We start from the raw sequence: 14,565 nt of genomic DNA, 5'->3' as shown, positions 1-14,565 counted from the left end.
CTCAAATCGCCGTACTGTAAATATGTGATCTCCTGAAACAGTTCCCAATCCGACGAGTCGATTTTCCATCGGGGAATCTGTGGAGGGCGTTCAGCGCGTTTTGTTAAATTTAAGAGAATAGGAAAGTGGTCACTTCCGTAAGGGTTTTTCAGGACCTTCCAATCAACGTACGGCATTAGAGATGGAGAGGCTATGGTTACGTCTATTGAAGAATATGATTTGTGTGTAGTGCTATAAAAGGTGGGTTCTTTTTTGTTCAGAAGAACTGCACCGGTACATAAAAGAAAGTCTTCTATAGTACGCCCTCTTGCATCACAGCGCAAGTCGCCCCATAGCGTATTATGGGCGTTCACATCACCTGTTAAAATGAATGGTTCCGGAAGCTGATTGACTAGAGTTTCAAGATCTCTTAGTTGCAAGCGATGTTCAGGTGGTATGTAGAGGGAACAGACCGTAACCAACCTCTCGAATAGAATCGCCCTAACTGCTACTGCCTCAAAATTAGTTTTAAGGTGGAGGTGTTGGCAAGCAACTGACTTCTGGGCTATAATAGCCACGCCACCAGACGCGGCATGGCCATCATCGCGATCTTTCCGGAATAATGTATGTTGTGTTAAGAAATTTGTATTTGATGTTTTCAAGTGTGTTTCCTGAACGCAGAACAGCCTAGGATTAAACTCTTGTATTATTTCTTTTATGTCATCTAAGTTGTTTAGAATGCCACGGACATTCCAATCAATAATTTGCACAGCCATTTCATTAGGATGAGAAATGTTCCGTGTTCAGGTGTGTAGTAGTGTACTTTAGGTGACAGGACCGTCGTCTGGCCCTGTTATGGGTTTTTTGTTTGTTTTGGCAAGCTCGAGAGAGCCATGCCGGTGTTTCGGCACCAAACGTGCCGGTGTCGTGTCCATTGCCTCCTGGGAAGCGCTGGACGCCCGCGCGTGCGGGCTTCTAGTTTGTTTGTCAGACCTCGCCTGGCGAGGCGTGGTCTTGAGGCCCGACGTACTCGGGGTAGCCGGCCTCTGTGTCTTGGTAGGTGGCGCAGGTTTAACTGCTTCCACCTCGGGGGCGGGCGATGCCACAGCCAACAGCTCGCTGTGTGCGGGCCGGGCAGGTGGCGCAGGCCGGTGCGGCGCTGCCCCCTGACGCGTCGCATCGGCGTATGTTGTGGTGTGGAATGGCGAGCACCTTTTTCGTGCTTCCTTGAAAGAGATGTTTTCTTTTACTTTTAGGGTGATTATTTCCTTTTCTTTTTTCCAGTTGGGACAAGCTCGGGAGTATGCTGGATGTTCACCCTCACAGTTTACACAGTGAGGCGTTGCTTCACATTTATCTGAGGCGTGGCCTTGCACTCCACATTTCGCACACGTGAGTTTACCACGGCAGCTCTGCGATCCGTGGCCAAATCTTTGACATTGGAAGCATCTTCTTGGATTAGGGATGTATGGTCTGACAGCTATCTTTGTGTATCCAGTTTCTATTGTTTGTGGCAGATCGCAAGTGGCAAATGTGAGGATCAGGTGCTTAGTAGGAATTTCTTTATTTTCTCTTCGGATGATGATTCGTTGTACGTTAGTGACATTTTGCTCTTTCCAGCCCTCTAACAGCTCTGTTTCGGACAAGTCAATGAGATCTGCATCGGATACTACACCGCGTGCTGTGTTCATAGACCGATGGGGTGAAACGGTAACAGGTATATCTCCAAATGCCACAAGTTTATTTAGTTTGCTGTGCTGTTCTTTATCATGGATTTCAAGGAGGAGATCCCCGCTCGACATTTTGGTGACCTTATAGCCTGGGCCAAGTGCATCAGTCAAGCCCTTAGCAACAAGGAAAGGAGATACGGTTCTAGCTGGTTTTTCTGTTTTTTCGCTGTGAACGACTTGGAATCGGGGGAAAATTTCTTTTGGTTTGAATAGGCTTAGAATTTCATCGGTGCGTCCCCTCTTTTGAGGGTGACGATCAAGCAGACGTGGAAAAGCAGGTGTTCCCATAATATTTCGGACATTTTCGGCGGCAATGGCGGCCACCCACCATGGAGCCCAACAGGGGGACGCTGTAGCACTTAACGTGTAAGGCTGCAGACGCCAGCCGTGCATTGCTGCTATAACCTAATATAACATACCCAAGGGAGGGCACATACACAAGGTTAACCCTAGCCGCCTAGAAAAATTAGGAAGTGACGGAAGAGAAGAGATGATAGGACAGTACAAGAAAGAAGATAGGAAAGAAAAAGATTGAAGAGGGGGACAGGAAAAGGCGACTGCCGATTTCCCCCGGGTGGGTCAGTCCGGGGGTGCCGTCTACGTGAAGCAGAGGCCAAAGAGGTGTGTTGCCTCCGCTGGGGGGCCTTAAAGGTCCGATCACCCGGCATCGGCTCAACCTCCAGGATCCCCCTTTCCCCGGACACGGCTAAGCCGCGCACGACTACACGCGGGAGGGTCCAAACCTCGTGTGCTCGGGTCCGTGGTGTCGCAACACACCAAACGCCTGCTGACGCAGACGCCCCTGCGGGGGATTTCACTTAAACAGAACTACAAGGGGCAGGAAGTAAAGTTCCGTTTTTCAGAAGTTTAGTTTATGCAAAGGACGCAAAAGTCAGGCTAAAATCGCTTTATTTCAAAAGCGTCCAGTGTTTTCATTACACTGCGGTGAACAAACGGCGGTATTTCACATTATATCTGGAATATCGCAGCTTCTTTCGCTCAAGCTCAAGTTTGCGCGCCCTACGTTTTAGCGCAGCTTTAGGCGCCAGTTCCTGCGTTGAGCGTCGGCGTGCCTCGGCGTAAGCGAGCGAAGAGCACAGAGAAAGATGAAAGAGCGAGCGCGGAGTGCAGCGGCGGATGAGTGAGACGAGTGAGAGCGAAGAGAGTGCGAGAAGAAAAGCGGAGGAGGAGTGAGCAGCGGAAGCAGTAGGCGGAACATTCATATTTAAAACAGCGCCAAAAAAACACGCACAAGGGAGGACACAGGACGAGCGCTGCCTTCAGTGCTCGTCCTGTGTCCTCCCTTGTCCGTGTTTTTTTGGCGCTGTTTTAAATATGAATGATCCGTACCAACTAGCTCGCACCCAAACTCTTCTGAGTAGGCGGAAAGCGGGGGAAGCCACCTTCAAGCACCGCCAGACGGCGCTCACGTCCGCTCATCCGCAGCAGCGACGGCGCGGTCGTGCGGGGAAAAGAAGAAAAGAACCAGAAAGCGCGCCTTCGCGCATAGCGTTCACCGCAAGCGTTTCCCGGTAAAGCTTACGCTTGCATAAGCTTTAGTTGCCTGGAAGCGGCATGTGTGTGCACCGGTCTACTTGTAGCGCCGCGCTTCGCGGCTCTGCCAGTCGGTGCGGTGATCGGAGCGATGCATCAATATATCGTGAAATGTAAACACGTATACAGTTGCGCTCAAAGTTAGCATTACGGAGTATCGTAATCGTCGGTGAATTTTTGTATTGTCGTCATCACGATGCACAAAAGGAACGCGAAAACTATGGGCAACGTAAGCGCCGCAGAGCGGCCGCTGATGCTGCCACAGCGTAACTATCTGCTGATGGGTTGGATTTCTTTGAACATTTGGAATCACCATTTGAGGTACGTGCACTTTCGGTCAGAGTTACGTTTAAACGGAGTTCACAAAAAAAAGCGTTCCGGTTGGACGAAGTTTTTTTTAACGTTGTTCCTATAGGTGGTCAACCAAAGTGGGCACCTTCGTCCCATTTATCCGGACTTGCCGTTAAAGCAAGCTTCGTTTGTCTGGAGTCTATGTGTATAATATTTCACAAAGGTGAAGCCGTCCTATGATTCAGGAGAGCACGTTGTTTGTCAGGTGTTCGGTCGGGGTTGTGTATGAAATTCCCCTGACATGTGGAAAAGTTTACATTGGCCAGACGGGCCGTTGTATAAATGAACGACTAAGGGAACACAAGCTTTCTATGGTTAACGAAAAAGGGTCAAATTTGCCCTTACATTGCGGCGCATGCCCTTTGGCTACGCCTGATAAAGCATGCCAGCCTTTGCTGGCTAGAACCAAAATCTTAAGGCGCAGTCGTAACCAGGTATCACGTGAACTCGCAGAAGCTTTTTACATTGATATGTCAGGTGATGATTGCGTAAGCGATTCCAGTATCAATTTGTATAAGAAAGAGAAAACGTTCTTGGCATGTGCGCTTAGGCAATGATTAGGCAATAAGAATCTAGGTATATATATTTGTGTTCTTTCTGAATAAAATCAGTCGCAAGTTTGCGCCCGTCCATGTCCTTACTCGTCCGTGTCTTTTTTAGCGCAATTCCCTTCTTTAAGTACGTCCTATAATCCACTGGATGCAGGTGTATGAGGGTAAATCATTCAACACTTGGTTCAATGATGGTTGAAAGATTCCACATAATGGTGGCCTCTCTTGAGATGACCGTCGATTTCGTGCATTATGTCCTGTTTCATGATTAGCTCGGTGACATATTGTAGCACTCTTCAATGAAGCACACTAAACACACCGGTTTATTGTGGGCGAACTTGTGCCCGGAAAGTCAATATTAAACATTCGCACACTTTAAAAGAAGTGTTAACAGCAGCCTATTCCACAGTCAACCGCGTCTCTCCGCCGAATGCACTTTTCACGCTCCCCGAAGCCCAAGAGCCACGCCGTGGCTTCTCATTAGACGGCAGACTAGGGCACTGCCGTGAGCGGGAGAAGCGCTGTATCGCCATGCGCGAGGCGTTGCTGGCGCTCTTCTAATGGCGATGCGACGAGTAATGGGTTTTAGCGATGAGACGCTTGGAAAGGTGCCTCACGAGAGTGCTCGTAACTGGCATCTGGAGAGCTCTCTGCGGCAATATTTCTGACTTATCATGAAATGGGGCCCTTCTCTGGCCCTCGAGTGCACGTTGCACTATTTTATGCGAAGCATATTACTATAGAGCTCAACCCAGCTCCTCAGGCGCGGCGGTGTCGCCTTCAATGACCTTTGACCCCATGCCATACCATGTGACACAGTGACGTCACGACAGAGGAGAAACGGGGCTCCAACTCGCGCCGTCGCTCGCGGCGTCGCGGCGGTAAATAAGCAGCTGCGCTTGTTTCTAGGTGGCTTTGGCTCAACTCTTGCAAGATGGGCTGGGTGGGAATCGAACCAGGGTCTCCGGAGTGTGAGACGGAGACGCTACCACTGAGCCATGAGTACGATGCTTCAAAGCGGTACAAAAGCGCCTCTAGTGAATGCGGTGTTGCCTTAGAAACGAGCGTCGCTTGCTCAGGCGCACATTTCGTTGCTGCGCCGAACGCTGCGTTGCTCGACGCTCACCGCGTCCAATGCGGGGCGCGTAGTCGCTGCGCCGTAGCCCATTGTCTTACACCCCTTGGCGGGTCGACGGGAACGCTGTCGCGTTCCACTCTTGAAGGCGAAGCAGAGTAACGCATGAGTTGTTTCTTCGTCTAGCCGAACCAAATATAGCCAAGCAACAGCAGTTCACCAGGCTAAACAGTGGTTCAACAACTAAAATAAAGGCTAGTATGCTTCGCATCCTGGGCTTAACCTTATCTAAGTCACAGCCATTTTTTTACTTCGTGCCTTATTTGGTTTGCGAAAGGAATATACATCATCTTTGTCATTTTGTTTTTACCTACTTAGTAATCTGCGATAAAATCGTGCATAAATCTCCTCTCTATTTACCAGTGTCCCCATAAAGCATCTAAATCGCTTTCTTTTATCTCTCTAAAGTTACGGTAATATTGTCGCATACCACATTTTCACTTTCGCAAATCTCACTATGGCAGTAAACTTTCGGGCACATATTCTTTCTATGTACTGAGCCATTGGTCATAGGCGCGGTTCAAATCCACGCCCCAGCGACGGCTGTCCTGCGTATATAAGAGAATCCGATCTCGAAGGCTAGGCTTTTGGTGACTACATGCGCCGGAAAGGGTTGCACAGGGGAAAATAGTTCATAAATCCTTTGTTTCAGACATCACATATTGCAGGCCCTAAAAGAGCACGCACGAAAGCCTAAGCTTCATGCGCATGCACCGGGCATTTTTCTTTCTTTCTTTCTCTCTCTTCCCTTTTTCGCAACTCTCAATATGCAGACGTTCGCAGTATTTTTACGCTTCAGAAGAACCTCACTTCGAACTAGAAGGCTTTAGTCTCTCGGCTCACGCATGCGTATAATGACCGCATGAATTTGAGAGCCCATTTTATCCGCCAACCACAGGCAGCCACGAGCGGCCTTGCGATTCCCTGTTCCCCGGTTGGTATGATGTTGGATGAGTAACACTAACAGTTTTCGCGGAGGAGTTAGTCTAGGGGGCTAGATTTCCTGGCCATTATTGTTGATGCACGGACGAGCACTAAATTACGGAATGCTCGTATTTAATATTCGCCCATGCGTCAACAAGTGCGTCGAAACGTTCAAAGTTGTTAAATTAAAATTAATTAATTTCACGTTTGCGGTTTCGAGTGCTGGAACCGCGATCTTATTGTGAGACACGTCGTTGGGAATTTCGATGACCTGGGTTTCTTTTTTTAACGTGCGCCTAAATATAAGCACACCAACGTCTTTGCATTTCGCTACCACGGAAATGCTGCCGGCGCGGCCGGAATCGAAGCCACGACCATCACGTTCAGCAGCACAACGCCGTAGCCACTCAGCTACCACGGCAGGTCTAACAGCTGGTTATCTCTTGTCGCGCAGCATGGCAAGCACAACGTGCCTCATCCTCGTACCAGCGCGATATAGCTTTGGCGTTCTGCATACTGAACGTTCTGAAGTGTTTCGGTGTCAAAACACCAGTAGAATTTACGTCAATCTGTATATATATATATATATATATATATATATATATATATATATATATATATATATATATATATATATATATATATATATATATATATATATATATATATAAAGAATACAGCCGTGAGAGACAGGTTATAATGCGTCGAAAAAGAAAACAATGTGGATCCCTCTTTCAGAGGAATCGATCATTACGCGAAAGTGAAACGTGTATACGAGCTCCCGAATGTGCACGATCTTTTATTAATAAGTTTCGCTCGAAACGGCGAAACAATGACAGCAAGCGAGCAAGCGAGGCCCGTGTTGCAGCGCAGCGTAAAGAATACTCTGGAGGCTATACATCAGGCGTCATATAAGTACATACACATCAATTGCGCGAAGTATGCGGCATCAGGGCGAACCCCGGCGGCATATGCCGGGCTACGGTGACGAGCGAGAGTTTTCACGTCGCGGAGGACGACCGGTCGCTTGTCGCGTCGCCGGCTTTTGACCAGCCAGAAAAATTTTGTTTGCCACACGGAAGCCTATCGCCGCGTATTCCGCCGGGGACAGCTCGATTGCGCAGCGTGGCAGCAACCCAGTCCGCCCTGGTTCGCCCGCTTCGATCCGAATTCGCTCTCGCACCTTACTGTCTGCTGAGTCAGCGAAACTTAAACAGCAAATTCGGCCGTCGCTTCTGAAGCTAACTATCGGCGTTGTCTTGTCGTGATTATTGGTATTTGTTTTGATGCTGTTGGGCCTAGACGCCACCGAGAGTGGTGTTGAGTTTTGCGCCGCGTCATTTCACGCTGGCTGCATTGAGCGCATTTCCACTGGCGATGACAACGTATTAAATTTAAATCTAGTGCACCTTGGTTAAAACGCTATAGCCTCGCGGTACGTTCGCGATATTTTTTTATGGGCACACGATTGTATTTACTCGGACAACAATCGATCTCAACAATAACGACATGAGAGCGCCGCTACTTTGTGCTCAGCTTGATATGAGAGTATAAACTATGACATAAGCTATGGCAGATTTTACTTTTTTTTTGCTGTCACGGCAGAAAAGCGACGCGACAGGCAGACCCTGTTGTGTCGCGGCGCAAAGCAACCGTATGGAGGCGACATCGCGAAAAAGAGTCGCGACAAATTTGTGTTGTCGTTACCATTAAACGTAGAAGAGTGGTATATGCGCATACCCAGTTACCCAAGTTGGCGTCAAGCAGGCTCACTGAAGAGCGCCACATCACCAGTAGTACACACCCAGTAGCACAAATTGGCATGAAACGGATTAACTGACGAGTGGTGGCACATACTCGGTGCAACACATGCGCGGTGGCCCAAGTAATCCGGCGGTTGCTTTTCGAACTTCGTTCTTGTAGCACAGCAGCCCCATGCTCTACTCATCAGACTACGAACCCCCCCCCCAGTGACCCAACTTGACGGGAAAACGGTTAGAGAGACAGATAGACATATAGGTAGATAGGCAGACAGCCCTTGAAAAGTGGGTCAAGTAAGGTAAGAGTGCTATAACTGCATTAAAACAAACCATTCTCACTTTATTATGCAGGTACAAAACGGCAGTTTCGCCCCCTTGCAAATTTCCGTGATCGTGATTGCGTGACGTACGTACATCGGACAGATTTTCGGTGGGGCCCGGCATCAAACACTTTTCTGCTGACACCTCCCACAATCAAACACTATGGCTCAGACTACCGCGTGAAATTGCTGCGTGGCTGGTGGTGCTTGCATGTTTCGAAGCCATGCTCTATGTGTAGGTTGTTTGACGGCGTGGAGTTATGGGAAATATTTTGCCATGATGACGGCTCGCACAAGGCATGTGAAAATGGTTCAGAAATCAGCGAGCATGTTTTGTAGCAGTGTCGAAGGATCCGTTCGGATTCAGAAGTGAGTATTTTAACCAACAGTAATAATAATAATATTTGGGGTTTTACGTGCCAAAACCACTTTCTGATTATGAGGCACGCCGTAGTGGAGGACTCCGGAAATTTTGACCACCTGGGGTTCTTTAACGTGCACCTAAATCTAAGCACACGGGTGTTTTCGCATTTCGCCCCCATCGAAATGCGGCCGCCGTGGCCGGGATTCGATCCCGCGACCTCGTGCTCAGCAGCCCAACACTATAGCCACTGAGCAACCACGGCGGGTTAACCAACAGTAGGAGGAAAGTGATTAAAATGGGGATTGCTAACTGTTGCGTGGTGACTAGAAGTATCTTGAGACGAAGTTAAGGAGGAATTTTGTGCGGGGGAGTACATGCATGCACGCATACACACACACACACACACACAAACACACACACACACACACACACACACACACACACACACACACACACACACACACACACACACACACACACACACACACACACACACATACATACATACATACATACATACATACATACATACATACATACATACATACATACATACATACATACATACATACATACATACATACATACATACATACATACATACATACATACATACATACATACATACATACATACATACATACATACATACATACATACATACATACATACATACATACATACATACATACATACATACATACATACATACATACATACATACATACATACATACATACATACATACATACATACATACATACATACATACATACATACATACATACATACATACATACATACATACATGCATGCATGCATGCATGCATGCATGCATGCATGCATATACGTTCATCCCTATCACGGACGTGCGCGTGCAGAGTGCAAGGAGGCCATGAAATTCCTGGTTGGGCACTTGAACGACGCTAAGAAGCCGTGCGTCGACTTCTACGGGCACGTGTGCGACTCCTGGCATGGCAAGGACTCCAGCTTCCAGGACGACGTGGCCCGCGCGGCGCTGATCTTTTTCAACCGGTCGCTGTTCAGCACGATCAAAGTGAAGCACGAGAACGACATTCGCCACGGCTTGCACATCATGCAACCAGTTTACAGGCGAGCACCACCGCCACTGTCAGGTGGCGCCAAGAGTAACTGCACGAAACGGTAACTGCTAGCAGTGCGACCAGGTCCGGTAATTGTACGCTGATTTGCGCTTGTCGTATTTGCCGAGTCGCTTGTACCACCCGTCGCTTGGAGTGGTTTTGCTTTCATTTTCTTTTTATTCCTGCTTTCACGTGAGTCTTCTCGCTTGCTCAAATTTCCATGTGGCGCTTAATGGCACACGTATCAACTCCCACTCGAAACAATAAAATGCGTGCCCGAAGCTGTAACATAATTTTTAGCGTAAATATGATATTCTCGTCAACAACGTTGTTATTCACTTTGTAAACACTTCTTAGCAATGTTCTGCGAGAAATTCGCTATCTTGTGTTGTGTTTTATGGCACATAAGCAACTAAGGCCATCATGCGCCAAGCTCGAGGTATATAGGAGAATTTTCTGTGCAATTTTATAAAAATGTAAAAAATCGTGGGTGGTGTTGAGTGCTTAAATAGAGCTACCTCATGATGAAGTAAGAAAAAGATTCTAACGATGGGTACTAATAAAAACTTTTAAAGGGGGTCGGGTAACCTCAGCGGCCATCCTTGCCAGGGCAAGGATCTCGAGGCTCCTAACCAATCAAATAAAGTCCTCAGCCTTTTTCTCAGGAATGAGAAATAACTGTGGTGATATGAGGTGAAGTACTGCATGATGATTCACATATTTTTAAGAAAACCAGCTTCTGTTAAAAATATAAAAACGCTAGACATATCCACAATGCATTATCACTCAAGAGCAGTGCTGGGTGAAAAGGGATGCATTGGTTATAAAACGGGGAAAAGTACTTTATCCGTAGCTTTTCCAGTTGACAACATGAAATTAAAATGTGATTGACTGTAAGTTCATCTCCGCAAGTGCAGATCGGTTTGTCTTCTTTCTTCAGCAGAAAGTTGTGTGTAATGTGTGTGTGACCTATACGGAGACGGCAGATAACGACTTCCTTGAAACGCTTCTGGTGCACGCATGACTTCCATTCACCTAGAACTGGTTTTATTAATTGTAGCTTGTTATAATTAGTTCGTTGTTCTAAGTGGAATGCCATTTTTCCCTTGCATTACTATGTAGTAAGTTCATGCAATCTCTATAGGGCACATTTACATGCTTAATTTGCTTGCCGTAAGCTTGAGCAGCGCACAAATCCGCTCTTCCATTGCCTTTTATGCCGACATGACTTGGTACCCAGCAGAGCCTGATGTTTTGGCCTTGAGCTGTGGCTGCTGTAATGCTGTGTATGAGGTCTCCAAGCAGAGGAGCCATTGCATTTCCAGAATGAAAGGCCGTGAGCACACTCAGTGAGTCTGTGTAAATAACACTGTTGGCGAGTCTTTCATTTACTATTTTTTCTATGGCTACACAGATGGCATAACTTTCCGCAGTGAAGATAGAAGCACACTGTGGAAGTGTTACTATTTAATTCCAATTCCCCTGTACAGCTGCGCTTTCTACGTAAGCACCTGTTTTTGAACCGTCTGTGTAAAAAGCTGCAAAATTACTGTACTTTTCTTCAAGTGTGAGCAATTCTTGTATTATATGTTGTTGCGGAATTTATTTTTTTACGGAAGTGTGTCAGAGTGAAACATCAGATTTCAGGAAAATTGTGCTATGGTGGCAGTGGACCTCGCCTTTGGGCAATGTTTGGCAATATGTCTCGCATGCCGAGGTTTTGGCACATCTCTTCGAAACGCAGGAGGAGTGGCCTAACAGCGTGTGGTTTTTTGTTAAACAGTGTTCTTGATGGGCACTTTGCGACTGTGGGGTAACATAGGTGTTGGGAAAGCGAACGGAGTTTTAGAATGTACGAGCATGTGAACATGGCTCTTCTATCTGTAAGCGATGGCTCATTACTTTCTACGTGGAGACTGTTTATGCGTGATGTCCTGTATGCACCAGTGGAGAGACGCAAACCTAAATTATGTACTGTATCTAGCCGTTTCAGGTACGATGGTCTTGCTGACCCATACACTATACATCCATAATTCAGGGTAGAGCATACTACAGAGCGTTAAATTTGTAAGAGACAAGTTCTATCGGCTCCCCAGTGTTTTCTCGACAGCACTTTGAGTATGTTCAGGGACTGAGAAGCTTTTTTTTTTTCAGAGCATTTATGTGAGACAAGAAGGTGAGCTTCCTGTCAAATGTTACACCTAGAAATTTATGTTCATTTTTTACGGGTAGATATATTTTGTTCAGGTGTAGGGTGGGATCTATTTGTATGCCTCGTCTTAGTGAGAAAAGATTGGCCACCGATTTCTGTGGGGAAAAACGGAGACCATTTCTGTCTGCCCATGTTGCTAGTCTGTTTATTGTTAGCTGTATTTGTCGTTCGCTTGTTGATATGTTCGAGGATGTGCAAGCTATGTGGAGATCATCTACATAGACAGAATACATAACAGATCTTGGAATTATTTTCCTGATAGAATTCATTTTCACAATAAAGATTGTTGTGCTCAAAATACATCCCTGAGGTACTCTATTTGCCTGGATAACATTCCTTGAAAGGGTTGAGCCAAGGCGGACATGAAATGTACGGTTAGACAAGAAGTCCTTAAGGCAGTTCAACATCCTGCCGCGGATGCCCAGTTCAGTCAGGTCCTGAATGATCCAAAACCTCCACGTTGTATCATATGCCCTCTCCAATTCGAAGAAGACAGATAGACAGTGTTACCTGTGTATAAAAGCTTCACGAACAATATTTTTAAGACGGACAAGGTGGTCGGTAGTGGAGGAAGCCTTTTCAAAACCGCATTGATGGAGATCCAGGAGCTCCCGGTCTTCTAACACAAATGTTAGTCTGATATTCAATAGACTTTCAAAGGACTTCGCTAGACAGCTAGTCAGAGCTATGGGCCTATAGCTGCTAGGAAGGGTGGATGGTTTTCCGGGTTTTAATAATGGAACAATAATAGCCATTTTCCAGGCTTCGGGAAGTTTCCCCGATACCCAAACTTTGTTAAAAAAATTTAAAACTGCCTCCACAGCCGGTTCAGAGAGATGAGCTAGCATACGATAATGTATTTAGTCTGGGCCAGGTGCAGTTTGCTTACCAGCGGACAGTACTCTATTAATTTCCTGAACTGCAAGTAAGTTATTATAGGGTTCATTTGTACCGCCACTTGTCGGCAGTTTTTGTCTTTCAGCTGTGTTTTTGTATTTCAGGAATGATTCTGAATAGTGAGATGAACTGGAGACCGCAGAAAAATATTCACCCAGAATATCTGCCTGTTCTTCTATATTTGTCTGTATACCAGGGTCAGAGAGAAATGAAACCGTGAATCGGGAGTAGCTGCCATTTATCTTTTTTACCATCTGCCACATTTGTGTTGATGTAATTGTGCTATTTATTGAGGACACGTAACCTTGACATGAAGTTTCTTCTGCATTACGGCGAATATACCGCGCTTTTGCTCTGAACTTCTTGAACTTGATGAAATTTTCCTGCGTTGGGTACCTACGAAAAATTCCCCAGGAATTGTTCTGTCTCCTTTTTGCGTCTCGGCATTCTTGTGTGGGCCAAATTTTGTGATTCTCTTTTACTACTCGTGAAGACCGAGGAATTGCCAGGCGTGCAGCGGTTAAAATACACTTGGTGATAGCTTCATTCAGTTCGTCTATGCTTAAGTGTGTGTGTGTGTGAAAACATTTGTTGGAATGAGGTCCGGAGGCTCGACTTCTTAAGTTAAGGCGGGCCGCCCCCACGTCGGCACTGTCAGGCCAAGCCTTTCAGCGACATCATGGGCCCTCTGGACGGCCCTTAGTTGGTCCTGAAACAATGGGCTTTGAATCCTTTTCTCCCACTGTGTCCATTCTTCAACGAGGTTGGGGAGAGTCGCGGGGCACCCCGCCAGCATATGTCTGATTCCAATGATGCCATTACAATCGTTGCAGTCCATCCTAATCTCCCTCGCTGGATATATTTTATTAATGGTGTACGGTGTGGGATATGTACCTGTTTGCAATAAGCGCAGTGAGACTGCCTGAACCCTGTTCAGTTTTGAATGTGGCAATGGGAATTGCCTGCGTCCTAAATAGTAGTGTTTGCTAATGTCATCGTATGTTATTAAATGATCTCTAGATTCCCTGGCTTGATGGTGAACGGCTCGGTTGTGACTGTCACGGTTAGCAAGTCCTCGTGCCAAGTCATGAGCAACCTCATTGAGGTTTATCCAAGTCTCGTCCACTTTTCCCATATGCGCAGGAAACCATCGCATTCCAGTTCTCATAATCCCAATGTTTTCAAAAAGTTTCGCTGCAACACCAGCTACGTAGCCTTTATCAAAACACATTATAGCGGATTTCGAATTACTGTAAATGCAGGCCCACTTATTACTCCTGATGGCTAGAGCAATTGCCACTTGTTCCGCCACCATGGGATCCTTGGTAAAAATAGTGATAGCATCTTGCACCTTCCCATGATAATTTGAGACAATGGCCGTATATGCTTCTTTACCTTTCACCCAGGCTGCATCAACTGCAGCTGCCAATTCGTTCTGTTGTTCTATTTCCTGCAAGAGTGCTTTAGCTCTTGCCTTTCTCCTTTCGACATTATATTCCGGATGCATGTTTCTGGGGAGAGGGTTGGTTCTGATCTTGTTCCTAACGTCAGTCCTTAATTCTACTTCAGCCTCTATTGGGCTCCTTGATGTATTCAGTTTTGCACCTATTGCCTGTAATATGTTCCTGCCAGCTCGTGACTTTGTCAATCTTTCGTGTTGCGCTAGCTGTTGAGCCTCCGCGATT

The 14,565-nt window shown here is 46.5% G+C and overlaps 1 protein-coding gene across 1 annotated transcript in view; it reads left to right on the top strand.

Moving 5' to 3' along the window:
• The window catches only part of LOC135899073 (uncharacterized), an 86,810-nt gene that overhangs the window by 39,113 nt on the left and 33,132 nt on the right, over positions 1 to 14,565 (top strand). Inside the window, exon 7 of the mRNA XM_065428321.1 lies at positions 9,550 to 9,832. Within this exon, the coding sequence (XP_065284393.1) occupies positions 9,550 to 9,832 (283 nt within the window). The remainder of the gene's footprint in view (positions 1 to 9,549; positions 9,833 to 14,565) is intronic.

Source organism: Dermacentor albipictus, chromosome 7 (assembly GCF_038994185.2).
Source record: "Dermacentor albipictus isolate Rhodes 1998 colony chromosome 7, USDA_Dalb.pri_finalv2, whole genome shotgun sequence".
In the NCBI taxonomy this organism is placed as follows: Eukaryota; Metazoa; Arthropoda; class Arachnida; order Ixodida; family Ixodidae; genus Dermacentor; species Dermacentor albipictus.
Note: the sequence above shows the minus strand (reverse complement) of the source record. Positions and strands in the feature narration are given on the sequence as shown.